The sequence below is a fragment of the Camelus ferus genome, chromosome 32, assembly GCF_009834535.1.
Source record: "Camelus ferus isolate YT-003-E chromosome 32, BCGSAC_Cfer_1.0, whole genome shotgun sequence".
Classification (NCBI taxonomy): Eukaryota; Metazoa; Chordata; class Mammalia; order Artiodactyla; family Camelidae; genus Camelus; species Camelus ferus.
The window spans coordinates 15609080-15633986 of NC_045727.1; the positions used below are offsets into that span (position 1 = coordinate 15609080).

General features: G+C 49.9%; 1 protein-coding gene across 6 annotated transcripts in view; it reads right to left on the reverse strand.

Moving 5' to 3' along the window:
* Positions 1-24907, reverse strand: part of LOC116660893 — a 377599-nt gene that overhangs the window by 18240 nt on the left and 334452 nt on the right. For 2 of the 6 annotated variants that reach the window (XR_004316532.1, XR_004316535.1), the window contains 2 exons: positions 22083-22190; positions 20949-21525 (listed from right to left, as the gene is read on the reverse strand). Coding sequence is in view for 2 of the 6 variants with exons in the window: in XM_032471404.1 (XP_032327295.1) it covers positions 21167-21343; positions 22083-22190 (285 nt within the window). In the remaining 4 variants the exon portion in view is untranslated. Of the gene's footprint in view, positions 1-7529; positions 7695-20948; positions 21526-22082; positions 22191-24907 lie in introns of those variants that run through there. The other 4 variants (XR_004316533.1, XM_032471404.1, XM_032471403.1 and 1 more) reach the window with 4 other exon arrangements.

Consider the following 24907-nt stretch of genomic DNA (forward strand, 5'->3'; position numbering starts at 1 on the left):
GGAAGGCAGTGGAATGATAATGGGGTGCCGGGTGCCCACTGGTTGGCCAAGGTGCAGGCCCAGAACTCCTGTTGGGAGTGGCCATCCTAACGGGAGAGGGCAAGGCGGTGGTTAAGTTAAGAGATGCCCTGGGGAGGGGGAGCGGAGGGGGCTGTGGATTCAGAAGGCTGGCTCTTAGGGGACTGAAGCAAGCAGGCCAGGCAAGGAGCAAGTGTGTACTGAGCACCTACTGTGTGCTCAGCACTGTGCCAGGCTCTCGGGCAAGCGTCCTCCATCCGGCTGCCAGTGTGGCCCCATCGGTGGGCTGCCTGGTGGGAGAACACAGGTGGGGTGGCCTCGGGGCCACAAACCCCAACCCTGTGCTCACGTTCCAGCACTGCTGCTCCCTAGCCCTGTAGCCCTGCAACCCTGCAAAAGTGACTTGACCACACTCGTGCCTCAGTTTCCCTGTCTGTAAAAGGAGATACAATCAGTGCTCTCTCCTCTTGAGACTCCAGTGAGCCAAGATCACAGAGCACCCAGGACAGGGCCAGGCATGGAGCAAGCTGACAGAAGGGCTGCCGTGGTCACCCGTGTCGCTGCTACTGCTGTTTGAGAAAGGATTAAGCAGACTGCCACTGGACGAGTGAGAAAACCCGAGGCACTGAGACATCTAGAAGGCTGCTGCTGGATGCAGAGCTCTCAGGAACGGGAATCAGGGGTAGAAATCAGCTCCTTCACATTCTGAGTCACCTCCCTGGGGCTCGGCCCTTCTGAGGTTTGTCTCCCTTGCTCTTTCCTTCCTTCCTTCCCCTCTTCCTTCTTCCTTTTGGTTAACTGTCAGTTCTTCATTTCAAATTCTGAGACATACTGGAGACCAGGCCGTGTGAAGGACGCTTAAGGGAGAACAGAGCAGACAAGGATGTCCAGTGGCCCCTTGGCATGACTGTGTGATGGAACAGGCGCTCAGTGCTGACAGGCTCTGGGTAGTCTTGAGGCCTGGAGTCTCTTTGAGTAGATCACCCACCTCTGTAGGCTTCAGTTCCCTCCTCAAAATATGCCAGTCCAGCTGCCTAGGAGCTGGGTCTTTCTGGCCCCAGTCTTGCCTCTACCCCATGCCGGCAGAGTGAGCATAGGCAGGTCACATGCCCAGTCCCTACCCCAGACCTCCGGCTTTCCATCTGCAGAAATTACCTTGTGGGGGTTGTGAGGCTTAAGGGAGGAGAGGACTGCTGCCTGGTATACACAGAGGAACATTCTTAGCTTTTCCAGGTCTGGAAGGTGGGGCTGCATCCTAGTGTTCGGGCAGATCATAACGGCTGTCTTGTCTCACCTGACGACTCTGAGACATGAAAGTCCAACTCTGAGACTCCTCTCAGCCACGTGGATAGAAAGAGCAGCCCTTCTCAGAAACCCGGACCTGACCACACTGCTCTCCTCCTCATAACTTAGTTTGAATTTCCCCAGAAGCCAACTTGGAGATAAGGATTCAAGGGCAAGTAGTATTTTGGGGAGGGGAACCCAGGATGCTCCCATAGGGGAGTGGAGACGAGAGGCAGGTAATAAAGGCCAGTTATCGCAGAGGGTGACTGAAGCTTAATCCTGCAGAGAAATTCTAGAAAACACCATAAAACATAACTTTCAGTGTCATCCCACTTGAGGAGTGAGGGAGCTGGGGTATTGATATACCATCTCCCAAGGGTCACACTGGGCGAGGGCTGCTCTGTGTTGGGGCTGGTGAGTTCCCTAGCACTTGTAGCCTAACTTGTGGATCTCTAGAACAATCCCTAAGACTATAAGATACCTGTAGCTGAGCGCACTGAATTGACAAGGTCTGGGGGATGCAGGCAGATTCTGATAGAGACTGTACCCAAACCTCCCTCAGACTGGAGCCCTTTGCCCATGGAACCCTCCCTAGTGCCTCTTCCCATACGTCAGTGCACCCCTTCCTCCAGTGCCATGCTTTCTACCACTGGGTTTAACTGCCTGCTTACTTGTTCACTTGCCCCCATTCTGTGTTCCAGCTGTGAGCTCCATGAGACAGAGCTGTGTCTCATCCAACTCTGCTTTCCCAGAATAAATGTTCAACATTAAAAAATAAATAAATAAATGAGTCCATGGAGATGGGGGCAGGCAGAGGCTCTCAGAAGAGAGCTAATTGTGCAAAAGCAGAGTTGTAAGGAGAGACGCCAAAACCCTTGTAGGTAGCAGACATCACCAGCTGCCAACATGAGGACGCTTTTCTCTGGGTTTGCTCCAGTTCTGACCATCAGAGTCCCCATCCAGCCCAACTTCAGGAACAGGAGAAGGGGAAATGGAGCCACACCCTTATTAAAATCAAGGCCTTTGCTTGCTGGGAATGGGAACAGATGAATCTGAGATCATCCTTGGCAAGAAATGCTGGGAAGCAGAATGCTCCTTTTTGTGCAGAATCTCAGCACAGCTTCTGCCTTTACTTCTGTCCTGTTGACACTTGTAATAACTGTGAAACCTTGAGATCAGCTCCTGGGCTGTGACGCTCATAGGTGGTCCTGGGTGTGGGTCAGTGACGGGCAGCCCCTGCCCCGGACTCTACTGAGGTGGGTGTTTACAGTCAGGGCACCTTGGCTAAGATGCCCAGAAGATGGGAGGTGACCACTTCCTGTTTCAACACTTCCTGTGGAACAGGAAGTGGGGGGAAATGTACAGGAAGTGGAAGGAAATGTATGGGGAAGCCATTTTTCAGAGCAAGGGTGGCTTGTGGATTCATAAAAGTTTTTAATATTTTCTAGTCTGAGATGTTAAGAAAGCAGGAGATGTTGTCCCTTACTAACTCTCAGTTAAAACAGCACCACATCTCTCAGGGCTGGGAGAAGTTTGGGGGCAAAGGAAGGAAAAAAAGACAGACTAGCATGGATGCAAAATTAGGGAGTTCAAAGGACTTCTAGATCCTTCTGAGATGAGTGTTTCACAATAATTGTGCCACGCTTCCCGGCAAAGTTCCCTTCCCGTCACTGTCAGAAGCCAGCAGCATGCCTCCTTCACTTTAAGCAAATTCAACACATGGCTACCCAAGTTATCCCCTTTACAAATTGAATTCCCAGTGGCAATCATGGACCAAGCAATCTGGTTTTGAAATGGAGTTTATTTTCGAGCAAGTTTTTCAAAGCAGTGTTTGTGACTTAGCTAACCAAGATTTAATAGTTCTTGTGTGCCAGGCCTTGTTCTAAGTACTTTGCTGATTCTTATTTAATTCTTGTAACCAACGAGGCAAGATATACTATTTTTATCCCCATTTTACAGACCAAGAAACTGAGGCATGCAGAAATAAGGAAACTTACTCAAGGTCAACCAGCGAATAGGTCTAAGAGCCAGATGCAAACCCAGGCTGCTCGAGACAGAGTCCATTGTCTTGACTGATGCATTTTTCTTCCTCTGTGAGTGAGGAAGGAAACTGGCTGGTACCTGGGTCTGGCCAGGCTGGGAAGAACCATGCTGCCACTTGTCACCAAGTGAGCTTCCAACAAGAATGGTCTGCTCTGGGCCTCCCCTCTTCTGGAGTTTATAATTTGGGAGACTTGGGCCTCTCTGGACCTCTAGCCTCTAGCATGGAGCGTAGTATCCTGTAGATGTTCAAGGAAACATTGTGGAATGAGTGTTGGGTCGATAAGAGAATGCACATGTGGATTGCTTAGTAGGGATGCTAGCTACTCAAACTGGATGCACACAGGCAGAGGAAAGAGGGAAGCAGGCTATTCTTAGAAGGCTCAGGTCAAATCTTTCTTTAACTTTAATAACCTTCCCCTTCGCCTCTAATATTGGGAAACTCCATAAGGTGACTGCAAGCAACTTGGGTGCAAAATCCACATCTGACTTATCACTGGATGCCTAACACCTGGCACGGTGTCAGGCTCCTTGGAGGGACACTCTGCGTGGTGAATACATGAGCGAGTGAATGAATGAATGAATGAGTGATTGAAAGACCAAGAGAATGAATACACATTTCCCAACCCTGAGAAGGACCAGATTAGTGGCCCCCAAATACGTACGAACATGGAATCTCTTGGAGAGCCGACGGATTGCTGGGCCCACACCAGAGCTGTGTGATGCAGCGGGCCTTGGGTGGGGCCCAGGAGCCTGCATTTCTAACAAAGTTCCCTGCAATTGATCGGGGGCACGGCAGTTTTTGAAAGCTCTCTGTATCCTTTGAAGGTGCGGCACAGTAGGAAAACCTTCTTTCTTTGGGGGCCCAGTGGGTTGTTTGAGGGGTTCCCGTATGGCTTGGCTCACCTGGGGGCCTCCACTTCTGTGTCCCATGGGGTCCCCCAAATCCAGCCCCCCTGCTATGTCCTGCGGCCATTCTAGGCAACAGCCTCTCTGCCGCTTGCCCAAGATCTGATATTTGTTCCCTAACGCTGTGAGTCCCCGTCCCAGCCTTCGCCCGCCCCGCTTGCTGCGGTGTCTATTAAGAGCAGATGCTAAACCATTTCCAACAGGCCTTGAAGCTAATGCACTGCAGAATGGATTCGGAAGGGCCTATTTCTTTGTGCGCTGAGAAAGAGTGAATTAATGCTCGATGAAAACCTCCCGAGAACCGGAGTCAGGGCTGGGGGTGGGGGCACTTGGTGGCTAAATCAACAGTTATAAACTCGCTCAGTCATTTTTCATTATTTGGTACATTGGAAGGATATTTTCCTTTTCAAATGCAGTTGGAAATCCGTCTGGTCAAAAGTCAGTTGGAAACCTCATCACCATTGCCCCTGAAAACTCGCAGCCTCTGTCAGGGGGTGGAAGAAAAATGGCCCAGGTCCCCAGCAGAAGTCGAGGCGACAGGGCCATGATGGGGCGTCATTGGGCCCCCATTGGGCAGAGGCTGCGTGATTTTTTAAAAATGTTGCCCGTAAGTCCAAACTTTTACAAGGACCTGCATATATGGCGGCTTAAGCTATGGATTTGGAAGGCAAAGCCATGTGTCTCCTCTGGTTACGAGAAGAGAACCAATCCGGGTTCCGACTGCCCTGGCTCCAGCCTCATGGGGACGTTTTCTCAGCTGCAGTGTGAACAGACCTGAGCTAAAGCATGCACCCCGAGGGGCAAATAGAAGCCAAGATGGGGACACCCTCTCTTTGCATGGCTGGAGGGAACCGATTGCTCTAGGACGTGCTGCCAGGGGTGGCGTTTGAATGGGCAGTTCTTCCTGACAGCCGCCTTGAGAGGGAAACCCTGGACCAGGCGACAGACTCCAGTCTGAGCCATGGTTCTGCCCCCTCTGGGCTTTGTGACCTCAGATAAGTCACTGTGCCTCTCTGAGCCTCATTGACCTCTTTTGGGAAAATGAAAGGGTCAGGACTGCCACGATGTGTCCTTGAGGAGACGGATTTGCAGGCACCTGGCACCTACCCCGGGACAGTGAGGGGTGGGTGGGAATCTGGGCCTGGGCCAGGCAAGTCAGGGGGTCAGGGAAAGGGAAAGGAGGGGGTGGGGGGAAGAGGAGAAAAAAGAGAGGAAGGAGCGAGAGAGAGAATGAGTTGCACAGAGAGGAGGGGTAGGGAGAGGGAGGAAATGATGGCTCTTAGGACCAGCATCCTTATCCTCTTTGAAACCTGGGATGCTCTGGGGGCAAAGCTCTGGGTTATCCAAAAGGTTGGTTCAGAGGAGATTCTAAAAGGGAGCTTCCTTCCTTGTAAGCTGGGCTGGGTCAGCTTCCTCAGGTGGGGTTGGAACTAGGTGCCGGGGGTCCACAGGGTGGAGAGAGGGGAGACCATCTCAGAGTCCAGAACCGATGGGCACAACTTATCTGTATAACTGGGTACTGCATAGAGTTCAGGACTAGGGGGACTGGAACATGGGCTGTTTCCTTTCGTGTCAGACGTAGCCCATACAGCACTTCTGGAAAAAGGAACCTCTTCTTCAAGTGGACCTAGCCCTGCCCCAAGGCCTGTGGCTGTGCAAGGCCCTTGTGCAGTCAACAACCTGCACATCTATACTTGGCATCCCTTGCTTCCTCCATCCTTTTATTTATTCCTTCTGGGCTATGAATGAAACTGCCTCCTCGGTCACCTTTTTGCTTCCATGCATATCCCCCTCCAGCCCTTTCCTTACATTCATTTGCTCAGGCTGTGCTCCCTCCAAATTAAACTCCCCATCACTGTTGAGAAGAAGACCCAACCACTCCCCAAGGACTATGGGCTCCTGTGTGGCCCAGTCCCTGCCCACTGCTCCCACCTTGCCCCACCCCAGCTCCCCCTTTATGTCTGGGATCCAGCCACACTGGCCTTTGATTGTGCTCCCCCTGCCCCAGGGCCTTTGCATATGTCCAACCTGCTGCCTGGAGCATTCTTTCTGCCCCATATCCCCTGGCCTCTTCATCCTCCTTTAGGTCTTAATTCCAGTGTCACCTCCTTGAGTAGGCATTTTCTGATCCCCAGTTACATCAAGTCCCTTCTCATGACACAGTGTTCCTGTCACCTGATCTCTTTTCATAGGTAAAATTTAACATTTACCCAGAAATGATCAGAATCAGGTTGTGTCCATCTCCCTACCTCAAGGCAGAGGCTATGTTCTAGCACCCAACAAGTGCTCAAAAAATACATGTTTAATTATTTAATTTGTAGAGCAGCTAGCTTCTTGCCATCCTTAATGCACCAAGAAAGTCACTGGAAGTGGTTGATAAATCCCTGTTGGGTATCAGCTCTTTTCATTTAATCTTTGTAAGAACTGTACGATTCACCATTTATGTTCATCCCCTCTACTAATGGAAACAGAACCAGAGAAGGCAAGGGGCTTGCCTGAGGTCACACAGCAGTGGCCAGAAGCAGAGCTGGGACTAGAATGTTCCATCCATGCCCCATCTGGATGAGCTCCAGCTTGAGGGCAGAGCTTGGAGCTCAGCCACAGGAGCCTTAGGACTCCTGGAAGGTTGGCTTGGGTGTGGGGCAGGGTTCAGATGTCACTGACTTGGGCACTGGAAAGACTTGGAGTGGACGTCAAAACTGGGCAGCATCGAACCAGACTGAGGAGGCAGTAGTGCACTGGGCTGGCTCAAGTGGAGTGGCCAGCAGGACTGGGCAACTGTGGACAAGCCCCTGGACCTCTCCGTGCCTCAGTTTCCTCATGTAGAGTATGGGAACAACCCTGTCCTCCTTGAGGGGTGGAGCCTGGGGTCTGCCTCAAGCCCGGCTCCAGTTGGAGAGTTGAGGGGGTGCAAAGGAGTCTGGAGAGGGATGAGGGTGGGAGGAGAGACAGGTGGCCAGGTGGAGGTCAGGAACCAGATCACTAAGAATGACAATAATTATAAGAGCGTGGCAGGGGTAGCTTCTGTTGGTCGTACACAACGTAGCACCAAGCGTAGAACACTCAATGTGTTCTACATCAATGCCTCTCCACCAGGCTTTAGGAGGTGCAGATCACTGTACCCAGTTTGCAGGTGAGGAAGCTGAGGCTGGGACACATGAACCGACCTGCTGGCCCTGTGTACACTTGAGGACCTGGCCCCAACCTGTTCCTTTTCTGGCTAATGCTTTCTGAGCAATCAAGACGTGATTGAAGCCCACTTCCTCGATAAGACTGCCCTGAGACCCCAGCCCCAGTGGGGGCCCCCTGGGGACTCCAAGATCCACAGACTCACCTGACAGAAGGGAGTAGTCCTTTCTTCTGTCTGCCTGTCACACCCATCATCCCGGAGCCCTGGAGGGCAGGCTGGGTCTTAGCCAGACTGGCCGAGGCCACTGAGGTCCCTGGAACATGGTGAAGAATCTCTGTAAATATCCCACACAGGCCCACGGTTGAATAGTTGCTCAATGAATGTTAATTATGCACAAAATATGCTATGCTAAGCCGAGTGGACAGAGTTTCCGCCCTCAGGGAGCTGGACTGGATGTTGGAGGCGGGGCTTATGATATAGCGGAGCCCAGATCAGACCCGAGGCTCTTCCTCGACCCAAATTTCAGCCAAAGTCAAATCTCAGGAGACAGCACCTCCATCCTCCCAGGTGTTCAAGTCAAAGTCTTGGCCTCATTCCTGACTCGTACGCCTCCTCTAGGGGAGGAGCCTTCCTGCCTCTTTTGGCTTCCGGTGGCCCCAGACACCCCTTGGCTTGTGACCGCATCTCTCCAGCCTCTCCCTCCAGTGGCCTTGTCCTCTTCTCTGTGCTTTGTGAGTTTTCTCCTCTTCTTAAAAGTGCACCAGCCATGGGTGTAGGGGTCACCGTAATCTAGGACGGCCTCGTCTTTATTACACCTACAAACCCTACTTTTGAATAAGGTCACAGTCTGTGGTTCTGTGCTGAAGTGGCTTTTGCTGAGATTCAATCCCCCACAGGAGGGGTGCGTTCTAAGGGCAAGTCAGTCTGTTCTGGATTTTATTTGCTAACACGCTAATAATTATAATGACCGTAATAATATGTATAAAGCACCTACCATATGCCAGGCACTGTTCTAAGCATTTATACATGTCCCAGTTCATCTTTAAAATAGCTCCATTTGTTGACACATAAATCTGATTTTTACAGATGAGGAAACTGAGGGCAATGCAATGATGTGCCCAAGGTCGTCCACGCCTTAAGTGTTTCCCAGCATCGGTCCACACTGACCACAGGCCCTGGCGTTCATGCAAAGGCCAAGTCTTCCTATCTGGAGCCTGGCGGTGGGGCAGGCAGGGCTATCGCTTGTCCTGCGGCCCCCAGGAGCCAGGCACTGCCTTTATAAAGGGAACGGGAGTCAAAGGTGTGGGTGCAGAGCCGCGGGGGGGGGGTGGCGCTGCCACCCGGTGGGCTCGCTGCCCACGCCAGGCCGCCCTCCCAGGCACGTCACTCCTGTCGCTGCTGCCTCGGCCAGGCGTAGGCAGCCCGCAAGTAAACAGTGTCTGAAACCTATTCTCATTAGGCTAATTTACGAATAAATTACCATATTCAATGGCCTTATTTTTACTGCTCGTTAACAGGCCCATGATAGGATGATAATTACAGGATTTTAAGTGGCTAATGGCAGCTGGGGCGTCAAAAGCAGTTTTTACGAATCTGTTTATGGCTGCGAAGGTGACAGGAGGGGAGGGACATTGAAATGTTGAAATCACACTTTGGGAAAAAAAGCTTTAATTGTTGAGTATTTATTAGAGAGGAGGGAAGGGTGTAATTTAAAAAATGAAACCCCGAAAAACAAAGGAAATCAATTAGTCTTCCCCTCAGCACTGTGACCTTCAGGGAGTGGGCAAGGGGCGGGCAGGATCCCAGGAGCAGGACGCCAAGTTTCAGGGGCGAACCTGGGCTCGTCCTCTCGGCTTGTCTTCTGCTGCCCCTACGGAGAAGGAGTCCCGAGGCCTTAGAGCATCCTGGGGTGTCTGTCCCTCTCTGAGTGGGCCTGAGAGGTCCTGCTGATGGGGATTCGGGGAGGGGTCCCGGAGAAAGGTCAGAGCCGAGCCTCCTTGAAACAGTGACAGCCTTAGACACTCATTCTTTCCATCCCGATCGTCATCATCTTCATCATCAGATCTCATCTATTCCAGTCCCCCCCAACTAAAGTTTCCACGCATTATTTCATCCAACCCTTGCAATAACATTAAGAGCTAATAATTATTTTTAACATCCATCGAGGGCTCCCTGTATGCTTGCCCTGTAATGACTTCCTTAAATGTCCAAATAGGTAACCCTCATGGGATTGGTCCTATTGTTATCATCCTCATTTTATAAAGGAGGCAACCGAGGCACAGAGAGGTTAAGAAACTTGGGCAAAATCACACAGCCAAGGCTCAGCACTGCATCCACCTGCTATGCTCAAGTCCCACTTCTTTTATCACCTCCCTCTCATTGAATCCATGGCATGATGGTGGGGTAGGCTGTAGGGCCCCATGTGACAGAGGAGGGACCAGAAGCTCAGAGAGGGTTAGCTACTTGCCAGAGGTCACAGAGCCTGAATTTCAAGGTAGGTCTCTCTGAGTCCAAACAGGCAGCTAACTTGCTGAGTGGGGATGGGTAGGTGAAAGGCAGCCGGAGAAGGATTCCGGACTTGTTAGCCTGTATCCAGGAGGAGCCTCTTAGAGGCCTCTTCCCCCCATCCTGCGGGTGTCTTTCCTGGACCCCTCCCTCTCCTGCCCACCTGCCTGCACTCCTCCTGACCATCCCCGGCCCCTCATCCCCTGGCCACTGGCCGATCCATCTCGCTCCTCCGCTTAGTATGCAGCCCTCGGAAAACAAACACGCAGCAGCCTGACAGTGGGAATAAATATCACTTCGATGTTGATTAGCATTTGATCCCAGCTGGGGCTCTGGAAGCTAAAGTACTGGAATGTCTTGGCAGTTTTTTAATGCTGAATAATTTGATTAGATCAGTGACTGAGCCTGCTGCTCCTGGTGAGATAAACCCTCCCCACATTACAGGGGCGAGAGGCAGGGGGGACGGAGGGAGCACATCCGAACCCCCCCCAACTCTGGCTCCTCCGCCAGCCCTCGGCTTCCTGCCCTGCCTCTCTCCCCTCCTCTCCCTCTGTCTCCTTCTCTTTCTCCCTCTCCGCTCCTCTCTCTCCTCCCTCCTCCTCCTCTCTCTCTTCTGCAGCTCTCCCACTCTTCCCCTCCCCTCTCCCCTTACCCACCCCACTTCCTCCTTTTATGAAGCCTTAAATACATCATTTAATCAACTCCACAATTTCAATTTCACACAGTTGTCAGCTCGAATGTCTGATGAGGTGGTGAAGACCCCACAGATTGCGGGCAGGGGTGACAGGGCCACCAGGCCTCCGCCCCACCCCACTCCTTCCAGCCTCAGCCCCACCCCCGGCCTGCCCAGGAGGGATTCTGGAGGGTTCTGTTCCCTTGTGGCAACTGTCAGTCAGTCATGTAGCTGTTTCTCTTCTCATCAGCGTGAAATGACCAGAGTGGGTTTCATTATCTGCTTACTCCAAACTGGGAGGCGATATTTTTGTATGAAGGATAATAATCTCCACTTAAAACGAGAATAACTTTCCCTCAGGTGGAGGAGGAGTCGGGGAAGGAAGATGACAGCCGGGGACAACCCAAGACGGGGTGAATTATCTGGGTTTTTCGAGAGAGACTTACATCGGTGAAGTCCTTAGCTGACCTGACCTAACGCAGAGCCTACCTTTTCTGAAAACTAATTTTTCCCAGCTGGGGACGTGGCAAGGAGGGCATGGGGGGCTCCATGTGACTTGAAAATATGCATCTTTTCCTCCACTCCTGTTGTCTTCATCTTGTCTGAACTTGGGGCACGGCTGCTGTAAGGAGAGAGTGATGGGCTCAGACGGACAGGAAGGAGTGGGGCGGGCTAGGTTCCTATGCAGGTTCAATCACCACCGCTTCCCCCAGGCTCGGGTGGGGTGTTGCCTGAGCCCCACCAGCCACTGGGGAGCATTGTCTTTTCTCACTAGTCCCCGCAAAGCCAGCTGACCTTCCTTTCCATCCGCCCCTGTCATCTCATCACCCGAGAGTCGGGCCCTAGCTTTATTTATTTTTCTCAAATGGATCCAGAAGCGGTTAGGGGAGGCACTTTCCAATAATTGAGTGCTGGCGTTGTCGGGAAAAGCCACACTTGGGGCGCCCAGTGTCCTCAGGCTGCTACGGGTGAGATGAAGCCAAGGTGAGAGTGTGTGTGTGTGTGTGTATGTGTGTGTGTATGAGTGCAAGAGAGAGAGAGAGAGAACTTTAGGTTGGAGGGGCACTGAAATCAATCCAGGGGTAGGTTTTCTTACTGCTATGTGACCTTAAGTAAACCCACAGCCTCTCTGAGCCTAGAATGCCTCATGTGCGAAACAGGGGGACAATGAGAAAACCTCCTCCATCCTCCTGGTGGGACTGTATCACTACAGTCCTTACGAGTAAAATGAGATGACACTGGGGACCCCATTCACATCCCCTCCCACCCTGCTGTGAGTGTAGTGTAATCTTTGTGGTCCTGGCCATTTACTGACCCATGGAAGGGCCCGTGCCCACCTTCCTGATGCATGAGTTTGGTCCTGCCTCTTCCTCTCTCCAGGCCTCAGTTTTCCCATCGTCAAGTGCTGTAAAATGGGAATATTTGTGCCTGCTGGCCAGCTCCGGGTGAGGCCTGAATCACACGGGCCCGGTGCTTCTGTCTCCTTGCTACCCACTCCCACCTCCTCCTCCAATTTTTCCCTACAGGCATTGAAACCATTCTTCGGGCGAGCATGTGCTAACTGAGCTTTCCAGCCAGCTTTCCTGCGAAAATATCAAGCGGGTTCCACACCCTCAGGTTGCAGTGTGGTCCCCTCGAAGCTGGGTTCATTGCAACTTACATCTGCGTTCCTGGTGCCCAGCGCACAGTGTTAGGCGCATAGTAGGAACCCAATGAATGAATGAACGAATGAATGAATGGAAAGCCTGCCATCTGCCAGCCAGTGCCTCGACTTGTTTTCCGTAAGACCCAGCCTCGCCTTCCCCAGGTGGCATTCTGAAGTTCCAGAACACAGGAGCCTACAAGAAACTGGGAATAAAGGGGTTTGATCTGCACGCTGCAAACACCTCTTGCAAAAAGTGGACTAAAAAAAGAAATGCCAGTTCCTTCTTCGGGGGAAGAGAAGGCGTCAAGACACGTTAAACGCTTAGGAAGAAGGCGGCTGCTTGTTTTCCTTGCCTTTTGCAGGCTGGAGGGGAGGTGGGGGGACGATCATTATTTTGCGGGCGCTCTGAAGGCAGGTGAACGGGAAAGGCAAGCTGCAGCCTGGCACCGTGTTGCTTTGAAAAATGTAGCGCTCTCAAGGCAAAGGGAAGGGTTTGATGCAATTTACAAAAGACAGACTCCCACACCTCTCGTTTCCATATGTTCCCGTTCAGATCTAGCTCTCCTCCAAAGCGGCGTGGCCGCGGGCTTTGCAGCCTCTTCCGCCCGGCTGTTCTGCTGATGCTCCGAGGACCTGCGGCTCCCAGAGGAGGAGGCAGAAGGGCTGAGCAACCGCCCGGGTGGGTTCGAGGTGCTAACAGCAGACTCCGGGCCAGGCTGTGGCAGCTAAGTGGTGCCATGGTGCCAGGTGGTGCCCAGTGTGTGTGTGCAATCGGGTTGCCGCTGTCTGAGGGAAGGTAAGAAGCTGGAAAAAATTTTAAAGTCAACCAGTAAGATCTCTGGGGCTATGACTGCCAGTCCCTTCCCTCTGTAACAGGGTCTCAGCCCTCCATCGCCAGTGAGTTCGCTTTTCTGTCCCAAGTAACAGTTCTTAGGTAATAAATAGGTGTGTGGCAGAAAAAAAAATTCTGGAACCAACTGAGTTTATAAACCATCAGTTCTTCTCATCTCCCTCCCTCCCTCCCTCCCTCCCTTCCATCCATCTTTCTAGCCTGTCTTCCATTTTCCACTTCCTCCTTCCTCCCGTCTTTCTTCCACCCTCCCTCCTTTCCATTTCTGCATGCGACCAATAATTTTTAAATGCCCAGGAATCATGCAGTTAAGACAATGTCCCTGCCCATATGGGACTTACCTTCTAAAAGAGAAGGCATGAAACCAGTCAACAAATGAACAAGCAAGCTAAGTTCACCTAGTGACAGTTGCTATGAAGGAGAAAAACCCAGAGCGACAAAGCAGGGCGTGATGGGTAGAGGTGGGGAGCACCACTGTAGGCAAAGTCTGGAAAGGCCCCTAAGCAGTGGTGATAGTTCCACTACCTCCTGCACGGGGAGCTGGAACCTGCCTTGCTGTGGTAAGCTGGAACCGATTCAGTAAGGTTCTTGGTTGCAGGACTTGTCAGAGCCTTGAGGCAAAGACAAGCCTTGTGTTTTAAATGGAAGAATGGTGGTACCTTTGGAGGCCGTGTGCTAAAGGAGCATCTGGAGGGCTATGTCTTCTATGGGATGCATGTAGGGACATACCAGACTGGGGCTGTGGTTCTTCAATGGCCTAATCTTCAGGCCCTGAGCAAAAGGGCCTCTCACCTGTGGCCCCATTCCTCATATCACCCCAAACTCTGACTGCCAACCAGCACCAGCCACCCACTCCATCTGCTTCCCAGGAGCCGTTCTCATGCTCGGTGCTGATCCCCGACGTCTGTTCTCATGATGCACTGATGTTGGAACCCTTGTGAGCCCGTTTCACTGATAAGACAACTGAGGTGCCCTGGATTTGTGGTCAGCCGGAAGTGCATCCCATTTCTCTCTTCCAGCTCAGTGCTCGCCCACCCCCTACCCCGTGGCCCACTCCCCTTGCTCAGTAGGCTTCACCCCTTTCCAGAAACCGGACAGACGCATTCTTATCTCCAAGCCTTTTGCCTCTGCTCTGTCCTCACCTGAGAAAAATACTGTCCCTGAAACTGAAACCGCTAGTTCTCCCACCTGCATGTGCAGCAAATCCTTCTGGAGAGCTTTTTAAAATGCAGATGCCCAGGCCCTGCCCCAGACAGATTACATCAGACCCTCTGGGGTGGGACCCGTGTGTAAGCATTTCTCAGCTTCCTGCTTGATACCAGGGTGTCTCAAGACCGGAGAAGGCCATCCCCTTCTGGTGCCGTTTATCATGGTTTCATCTCAGACATGATGGCCTCAGAGAGACCCATATCAAGGCGGTGCCCCGACCCATGGCCATCTTCCATCACTCTGCTGGGTTTCTGTTCTTCTGAGCACTTACCAATACCAGACTCGAGTGGTGGGAGAAAACACACATGAATCTGCACAACATAGATGTGGCCACAGAGGATGTTCCACATGGCATTGCTTACATTAGGAGACAGCAAGTGGAAGCAACCTAGTTGTCCAACACTAGGGGACTGGGCAGGTGAAATATACACATGAATGGCAAAGCACAAAACCATTTAATGACCGGCTGTAGAAAAATGTTGACTAACATGGGTAGATAGCTCCCTGTGTTCTCTCATAATTTATGGACGAGCGGGTTGCAAATCATGAGACCATGAACTTTTTCTTTTTTCAGACAGACAATACACATTTGCCAAAAGACAGACCTCAGAGATACACACTGAACTATTAACCATGGAAGTATTCGGGGTGGGGACTATAGAGCATGCTGATGTCTTGCTTGCCTACATTTTTACAGCATGTCTGCTTTACTTTTATAATAAAATAACACAAAAGGAAAGCTCCATGCCATTCTCATCTCACCATATTGTTTTGATTTTGAAAATCAACTGAAAGAGATTGTATAAAAATATTGACATGAGTATGAGGTTTAACCACACTTGCCTGGAAATGGTATTGCTTATGGATTTGAATATATATAATAACATTTTTCTCAAGATGAGAAGATGCTAATCTGCAGAAAATTGTTTAACGCAGGGGGAATCCCTAAGTGGTGAACTCCTACTCATCTCACAAGGCCCAGTTCACATTGCCCTTCTTCAGGGAAGTCTCTTTACCTGGTATGCCTGGAGAGGAGGCGGTGGGCTCCTTTCTTTGTTTCCCCAAAGTATCAACCCATTCCTAATTTGGAATACTTATTTGTTTTTCTCTCTGCCTACCCCATCAGACTTGGTGGCCCTGGAGGGACAGGGCCACTCTGTTTACCTCTGAATCCCCAGCTCGTAATAGAGCACTGGTACACAGTAGGTGCTCAATAGTTGCTTGTTGAAAAGCTAGATGAATGAATGACGTTCATGCCAGATTCCATTACTCAAGTGAGGTCTTCTGAAAGTATGTGTGTAATCCTGAGCTATAAATTGAATTGTATTTTTAAATGCACTGGAGGACATGCTATTTAAAGGATCTCTGATGTAAATCCTTTTTATAAAATGAAGACATCTTGAGTAATGTGAATAATTGCTCCCTGACATATCTGTTTAGAAGCTGAGATTTTTTTTTTTAAAGGATCAGGAGACTATGTTTCAAAAAATTCATTTGACAAATATTTGCAAAGTACATGGTCTGTGCTAGGCCCTGTGTTGGATGTAGGCATGAAGGCAGGGCAGCCTCCACCTTTGAAGACTCACAGCCCTGGCTACACTCACTGCTAATGTTGTCTCAGGGGCACAGGGACCAGCCTCAACCTCTTAAGTCGAATCCTGCCTTCTTCCCGTTCCGGCTGTGTGTCCCTCGGCTATTTACTCAATCTCTCTGAACCTCAGCTGCCATGGATGTAAGCTGAGGGTAATAAAAGTACTCACTTCCCAGTAGTCATAAAGATACAATGAGACTGTACATATAAAGTGCTTAGAAAATTGCCTGGCAGGTTACGTAGTCGCTGCTGTCGCTAGAAGGCGAGGTGGAAAACGTCCGTGTGAGGTGCACAGCGTGAGAAATCCTTGCCTGTTGGAGTCTCGCGGATCTATGTGGCTCTGCTTTTTCATGACAGCTAGTTATGCCTCGAAAACCTGTGCCTTGGTTTCTCCATCTGCAAATTGAGGGCAATGATATCTATGAAAGGAATATAGCTGAACTGTAAAAAAAAAAAAAAAGAAAAAGAAAAGAAAAAAAAAGAGGCACACAAAGTGTTTCTGAGATAATTTAACTAACAACTATCTTCCTTTATGTTTCAGGAGGACAGATTATTAATTCATGCCTGTTCACTTTTGCCTCTCCACCCTCTCTGCCCTGCTCACGAAGAGGATTCTAGCTTGGGAAGGTCATGTTCCTCCCCTTCCCCGTTGGTGCCCTTAGGCAAGGCTTCTCCAGATGGGCTCAACATTGAGACTGAGCCCTGTCGGTACCTGTGCCAGTGACCTCCTGTGTGCACAGACTGGGCATGAAGGGAAAGATGGTGGCTCATTGGCACTAGTGCCCAAAGGAACTTAGTTTTCTATATAGGATGATAGTGTTTGATAGAGATAATCATTTTTCTCCCCATTTTCCAGATGGGGGAGACTGAGGCTCGAGGTCTTATAGCTGTTCAAAAGATGCAGAGCCACACCAACCTGCGATTCAGGAAAATTCCAGTTTGGAAAATAGCTTTGACAGTGGCTGTCTTTCTTTTCAAAACTACAGCTGCCTTTGAGAGAGTTTCATCACAGGCCATGATAAAGTGTTTCTAAACACTGCCCTCCTGAGAGCAGAGCACTGGACTGGAGTTTGAAGATGGGATAGGGGTGATAGGAAGCCAGAGGTGGGAGGCAGGCTGGCGTCCCACCGTGAGTCCCATTCCAGGCAGCTTCCCAAACAGTCCTGCTGTGCGTTATAAATGGCGGACGTGCCCAGGTCCTAGGCTGCTCACAGACTCTCTAAGATAGAGGCTCCCCTGAGGTCATTTAGTTCAGCTCTCCCCTCTGAAATCCTCCTTCCCGTCCCATTTTACACACGATGGAAGAGACTGGCCAGGGACATCCATTCAATGAGATTAGACGCCCAGGGCTCACACCTCGTGCCCTCTTCCTGCATCCTTGTGATGACATATTACATGCGTGTATTTAGGTCCTATTCATGTATTTATTTCATGAACATAGATAGAACGACTGTCGTTTGCTAGTTCTTGTGCTTTCCAGACATTCATTCATTTCAATCCTGGTCAGCTCAGTCCTTAAAAGTAAGTACTATTATCATCCCCATTTCATAGATGCATTAACTGAGGCCTGACAAGTTAAGCCCTCGGTCAAGGTCACACAGGACTAATGAGCCGCAAGCAGCTAGGACCCTGAGTCTCCCTCCCAAGCAGCCCGCTATGCTGTGCGGCTTCTCACAAACAGAAAGGGACTCACTCCATTCCAACGTCTCTTTCCTTTCCTTCTGACTTCGCCAAGGAGAAAGTCTCAGCTTGATGCCACTCTGTCTTTAACACCTCTCCAGTGCTTACTAATATTTTTTAACAAAGAGAGTGAGCCTCGGGCTCAGTGCCTTCCCGGCAACCGCGTTTAACAGGAAGCGTCATTAAGGTGGTTAAGTCTGGGACTAAATTTGCAAAATGCTACCCTTGGTAGAAACAGATTCCAAAGGATTCAGAGTCTTGCTCAAGACCTCAGAAAAGGCAGGTCACTCAGCAAGAACGAAAAAAAAATTGGTCTTTTGACCCCCTGCCATCTTGAGCTTTTTCAATCCAACACGGTTCCAAAATGATTCGACAAACAGCTTGAGAACAGCAACCAAGAGGCACAAACGATGCAGGAACACAGTGAGCATCCTAAACGTTACGCAAACAGAAGGGGTCACGGTTTTACCTTATTTTTATTTGGGGAATGACTCTTTTCTCCATCCCTCTTCTCTCTGAGACACTATCCCGAAAGGGTTACAATCCCAAGAAAAGCTTTTCCGTAAGCACAAAGAACTAATGTTAGCAGATTGGGGTTTCTGTAAATATTCATTGTAATCTGTGACTTGGTGAGCATCGAATTCCACCCTCCCGAAAGCTGCACATTTATAACTTGTGAATTCATAAATATTTACGAATTCACACAATCATCACTGACAAATTATTTCATCTGACAGCTCCACACAGGCTCTGCCTGGTTTCGTGAAATTCTGATCAAATCTCGCGTAAACTTCCCGGGTGACAAGCAGAGACCACGCACAGTGAAAATCACAACCAGATCCTACAGATTCGAATGGGTCAGTAGCTGATATTTACAACAGCCGCCACCACCACCACCACCACCACCATGACCACCACCACCACCACTGCCACCACCTGGGCGAGAGAGATTTTGTTGCAGGATGGGCGGCTAGATGTTTTCAACAACTGTACATCTATTTATAGCAACGCGTCTTTGAAGGCATCAAAAATGGGACCTTGTCAGGAGGGATAACGAGGGTGTGTCATGGAAAAACACCAGGCTGGGAGCCGGACAGGCTGGCTTTGAATTCAGAGTTGGCTGTTGGGATCTGTGTCATCTTTAACAGGTTTCCAATCCTTGCTGAACTCAGATTCTTAGCTTTGAATTCGGGATAATAAAAGCAGCAACACAACAGGGTTTTTGTAATCATTGTAGATGCTGCTGGTGAAACCCCTGGTCCAGGGTCTGCCACATAGCAGGGGATTCCATAAATCCTGGTTTTATTATTACTGTTGCAAACAGTCTTTGGAATTATCACGGTTTCTGGCAGGGCCACGTGTTCAGTGATTTTTGAAAGCATGCAGAAGCGGCCCTGGTTCAAAGTCCTTTACTTATGTGGTTACCTGAAGACACCTGAGACACATTTTTGTGTGTGGTTATGATTTTTGAGCCCCCCAGAGAGAAATCATGTGCCGGCCCCCCCCCTAGACTGCAGGTCACCCTAAGTGTCCTACTTGTTGGAGATCTTCTTCCATCCACCCCCTTTTGCAAGAACAAGAAATAATTTGCTACTTCCCCTGTCCCTCTCTGATTTGGTGACTGAACGGCATCCTGGTGAATATGAGTTTGCCTCCAGGTGAGTGGGGGGAAATCCCACGGGGCCGAGTCAGGGTGCTTCGAGCCGTGTATGGATGAGAAAATCTGACCTTGGTGACGGGAGCTGCGCCTGCCTTCTTCTCCATTTCACACAGGCCAGGCGATGAACAGTGACCATGGATTTTGCTGACTCAATGCCGGGCACAGGGTTTCTGTGGGGGCAGCTGCAATAGCTAAATCAGACGGTGCTATTTCCTGGCTTAAACTCCCGTGACACTCCCCCGAGCCCTGCCCCTCCTGCACGGCCCTCCAGCTCCCCTGGATGCCTTCTGTTACTTGAACCCAAGCGCATTCCCACCTCAGGGCTCTTGCACTCGCTGCTCCCTCTTCCTGGATGCCCTTCCTCCGAGTCTTGAGGGAGATTTTCCTTCTTGTCACCCAGGTCTCCTGTGAACTGCCACCTCCTCAGCAAGCCCCCCCCCCCCGACCCGCTACCTAGAGTCGCCACTCTTCACCCAATCACTCTCTTTTTATTATCCAAACCTGCTTTTCTTTGTAGCATTTATAATTGAAATGAAATCCTTTTCTTTTTTCTTCATTTCCATCTCCCTCCACTCCCGATGAGGTCCACCAGGGCAGAATCTTGTCTGTTACCCATAACTGCATCCCTACAACCCTAGAGCAGCACTGGGAATACAGCAGGCGATCAATAAATCTCTGTTTGACTGAACTAATAGATGACTATAGTTACAAACAGGACAGGCACAGGACTCAGATAGATGACAGGTGCACTCTAGGCTCTACCACTTGCTTGTTCCATGATCTTGGATGAGACTCCATTTCTCCATCTGTAAAATGGGCACAGTAACTGCACATCATTCATAGCACAGTGGGACTTTCGAGGTTCCATTCACGTAAAGGGTCTGGCTCTTCCCATGGGAAAGAATCATAGGTGTTTGATGACTGTTTAGTGGTTAAAATGAATACTGTGTCATTGATGGAGTTCTGCAAAACTGCATTTATTTTAGCTCCTCTGACCTTTCCTTCCACGTCAGGCTTCCAGCACCTTCCAAATGTGTTTCAGGGGAAACCCTGACGTTATTTTGAGAAAACAAATTTGCAACCTCATTGCAGCAGCAGGGCAGAGGGACGTCATCAGACAGAGGCTGACAGCAAGACTTGAGATACACCAACACTTCAAAGTTTTGCAACGGGAACTTTTCCAGCTGCAGACAAAGTCTCCCCTCTGGGTTGTGTCCAGCACTGCGTTCAAGTACACATGCATGTGGGCGTGTATACATGCTTGCCTGCACACATTTTTCAAAGTTGCTTTCCGCAGAAATTAAGGGGAAAAAAAAAAGAGATTTGTTGCTTTCTAAACTTTCACAATTTCAACATCTGCCTGTTTGGGTAAATTTGACAAGGATGATCTCTTTCGTCTTCTCTCTCCTTTATTATCTTTCTTCTGTTCCCTCTTGAACCCAGAAATTCTGCGAGAAGCGTTTTGAGCAGTGCGAGCTGACAAGTGTACCCGGGCCGTCCGCAGCCTGGGAGCGAGCGGCGCCGTCGCTAACTTGCCAGACAGGAGCTAGATTACAATCATAAATAAATGATTTGCTGTCTCTTTGCATTCAGACTTGTACCTTTTAAAGTGTGCCTGTCATCGCGGAATCAGATTTAGTCAAATGCTGTGTAACTACAAAATTATCCTCTCCTTACCTTTTTATTCTCCCTATAATGGACAGTTAAATTGGATTTTCAAATTTGAAGTGCATATGTTTTTCAAATCCCCAGAGGCTGTCTATTTTTTCATTTCTAAAGCAACTCACTAATGTTTATCATTACCACACAGAAATATTACAATTCTTAAGGGGCGCCTTACAAAATCAGCGCGGGAGAAATGTGCTTTATCGTCTCAAAATGAAACCAATTTCTCAGCTGATTTGCAATTTATTTACATGTTAGCATTTGATTTCCGGCTGATTTATAACCCCACACGGCTCTGTCTCGGGGTTTATTTAGAAAGCAGACAACGGTGGTCGGGGGCGGCTGTGGAGCTCTGCGTGGCCCGGGAGGTCCGCTTCTGCCTCGGGGAGTTGGCGATGCCAGTCCTGAGCCTCTTGTTTAGTTCCTCCTTCAGTGAATTCAACACTCCAGCCCGTGCAAATACAGGGGGTCCCAGGCCCAGCCACTGCACAGAGAGGAGATGCCGAGGGACCTCCTTCCCAACGGAGCACATCACCTCCTCTGCAGTGAGCAGGGATGCGTGTGGGAGAAGGGGAGAAGGTGGCTGGGATACAGCGGGCTTGCATTCCTCGGCTCATTCACACAGCCCTCATGATGGGTAGTGCGGTGCCTCGATTCAGAGAAGTACTGGAATGGACAGTGGGGATTTACTGGTTTATGGCTCCATCTGCCTGACCATTCATCCATTGATTCATCCATCCATCCAGCTAACCCTTCATCCTTCTAACCATTTACACATCAATTCCTCCATAACCCCCATACCCTATCCATCCCTTCATCCATCCATCATCCATCTGTCTACATATCCACCCACCCATCTACCCATCTATGTACCCACTCACCTACCAGCAATCCACTCACTCATCATCCATTCATCCATCCCTCAGTCCACCTGTCTATGCATCTACTTACCCACCCATTACCCATCCACCTATCCACCCATCCAACTAGCCATCCATCCATCCATCCATCCATCCATCCATCCATCCAACACACCAATATACACCTTCAAGATGAATGCTAAAGATACAAAGATGACTAAGAAACTGACAGTGTCCTCCCAAAGCTCATGATTAAGCGAAGGAGACAAACATGTACGTCTCAGGGTTATCATGAAGCTCAAATTACTTAAAACATGTCAGGGTGCTTAATAAACGGCCAGTCACCTTGGAAGTAGAACCTACCTGTGGAGAGGTGTAACAGGTTAGAGCCTGGGCTCCTGTCCACCTGCTTCCTTCTAGCTGTGGAACCACGACAGACAACTTTGTCTCAGCAAGCCATGATGTCTGTGTCTATAAAATGGCAGAAGAGGGTAATAATTATTATGATGTCTACTTGGCAGGGCTGTTAGGAGAATTCGATGAGATAACGCATATCAAATGCTTGGCATGGCGCTGGGGCCATCCTTAGCACTTCATTAATCTTCCTCTTACTGTTATGATTGTTACCTACGATTGGATTATTACGTATCATTGTATAGTATTGTATATGGGAGGAAAGACTAATTATGTCTGAGAAGATGAGCAAAGATGTTACAGAAGACATGACTTCTGAGCTGGGTTTATGGAGGGGGGAAGTTTTTCTCAGGTGCCAAAGGGAATGGCATTTCCAGCAGGGAGAACAGCATGCACACAAGTCTCGTGCCCTGAGGATGTGGCTGAAGAGTTAACAGAAGGAGAGGGCGTGTGGCTGGGGCTCAACATCCGTGGGGCAGACTGGAGGAGGCGCCCTTGCATATTAGGATGTGGAATGTGGATTTTGTCCTGGGGACGACAGGAAGCCATTGGGAGGGCTTAACCAATGACAATGCCCCATCCGACTGGCACCTTGGGAAGCTCTGCTGTGCAGAGAATGAATCTGGAGAAAGGGATTCTGGGGCAGGAACTGGAGAAACAGCTCCCTGGAGAGCAGGTGAAACAGCACCCGGCTGGCGCAGGGCTGGGGAGAAGGGGCGGATTCGAATGATGGGTTTTTAAGTAGAATCAGCCAGGACTTGGGGACCAATTGGAGAAAAGAAGAGAAATAATGAGGGTTTCACAGGCATCGTCAGGAGCACCCTATCAGAGGCAAAATCCCTGGTACTGAGATGAATTTTCCTCCTCACTTTGCTTCTATCTGCCCATGCCATGCAGGGTTTCTCTGAATAAATTTGCATGTGTTTATGCTGCAGGCAGCCAGCGTTCACTCCTGCAAAAGGAGCATCTCTCTCTCTCTCTCTTTCACTCCCTCCCTCCCTCTCTCTCCAAATATGTGCGCACATCCAGCATGATTCCCCTTCTGGGCAGAGAGTCAGGAGCCAGGAACTTCCTGGGGCTTCCTGAATAAACTTGGACACATTCTTTTTCTCTCCTGGCTTTGGACAGGAAGATCTCATGTCTCTGGGTTCTCTCCCTCTCGGATACCATGATACCATGATATCAGGGTACCCTGATGTATACGTGATGTACCAATTAGGACCATTTATGTGGTGAGTAATAGAAAATCTGATTCAAATTAGCTTAAAAATGAAGCTAGGTGCATGAAACCGAAAAGTTAAGAGATTTCAGCAATCAGGCAAAGCTTGATCCAGCAGGTCAATGATGTCACCCATGAAGAACGCCATTATTTTCAGTCATCTGTCTCCCAAACTGTCAGGTTCATTCGAAGTCGGGTTGCCCCAGGGCTCTTTGCAGGGCTTATAACCACATGATTTTGTGTTCCCACCCAACAGGGAGGAAAGGGCACTGCCCCCAAAGCCCCAAGATCCACCCTGATTGGACAGCTCAGGTCCCATGCCCACCTTTGAACCAGTCGCTGTGGTCAGAAGGAGCGGCGTGCTGATAGGCTCCTCCTGGGTCACATGCTCCTGCCCCTACATGTGGTTACTTGTGCATCTCCATATGGAACCCAGGGATTTCTGGGAAAGGCGGGCTGCTGAGACAGAACCAGCACATGTCCAGGACACATGCTGTGGAGAAAACTTGCTGCTCTCTTCATTCCCAAGGAGAGAGAGGATAGCTTCAAAAACAGACATGGTCTCTGGGAAATTTCCTGGTGATCCACATGAAGGGCATGGAAAAAGCCAAAGAATAGTGCCTGACTCAGCAGCTTGAAGTGTCCAAGGGCCAGCTGCTCATGCGGAGGTGAAGAGAGTTGGGATCCCTCCCAGTGGCCTGGGCCTTGTAGCATCCACTTCATGGCCCAGCCCGGACCACCCAGGACCCGCTATTGAGCACAAGCATCAACCATCCTATGCTGGAGATTTGGAGGGCCAGGCCAGAGCATTCTGGGGCTTAGAGAAAGATGAAGGGGATTCCAAGTTGGTTGTATTAGACAGGATAGGTCAGACCGCACTGCAGTAACAAACAATGCCCCAAACCTTAGCGCCCTAATGAAGCAAGTGTTTATTTCTCATTCTCGCAAAGTTCATGCTGAGTCTGGATGGCTCTCCAAGGGCTGTCCTTTACATAGCCAGTCAACAGTCCCAGGTTTCAATCTTACGGCAATGTCATAGCACAAGTGCTTGGTGGTGGGGCAAGAAAGCGTGGAGAATTATGTCCTGGCGCTTAATTTCTCCTGCCCGGAAGTCACACACATCCCTTCTGCTTATAGGACCATACCCATCTTCAAATAATTTTCCTGTGTGTCCTGAAGGAGACATGACTTGGAAATACCAGGGGGAAATAAAGCTGTCTGCCTCAAAAGAGGGAAATGGTTGGCACTTCACTCAGACTCACCTTCACACACCCCTCAAAGGTGGGAAGGAGAAACCGTTGTTATCGGCTCTCTCCCAGGTGCTCCGGATTAAGGGATGAACTGCCTTCCAGCAGTTCACGTTCAACTAGGGGAGACAGGGCCAATTGTTCAAAAAAAGTGGGGGGGTGTGGGGAGGGGAGAAAGACAGGGAGAAATGTAATTTTAGAACTTGCTTCCTGAGTTTATTGTGAGGATAAAAAAAGGAGATGAAGCATATGACATCCTTGGCGCGCCGCCCGGCAGGAATAAGAGCTCTATAAATACAGGCTATTAT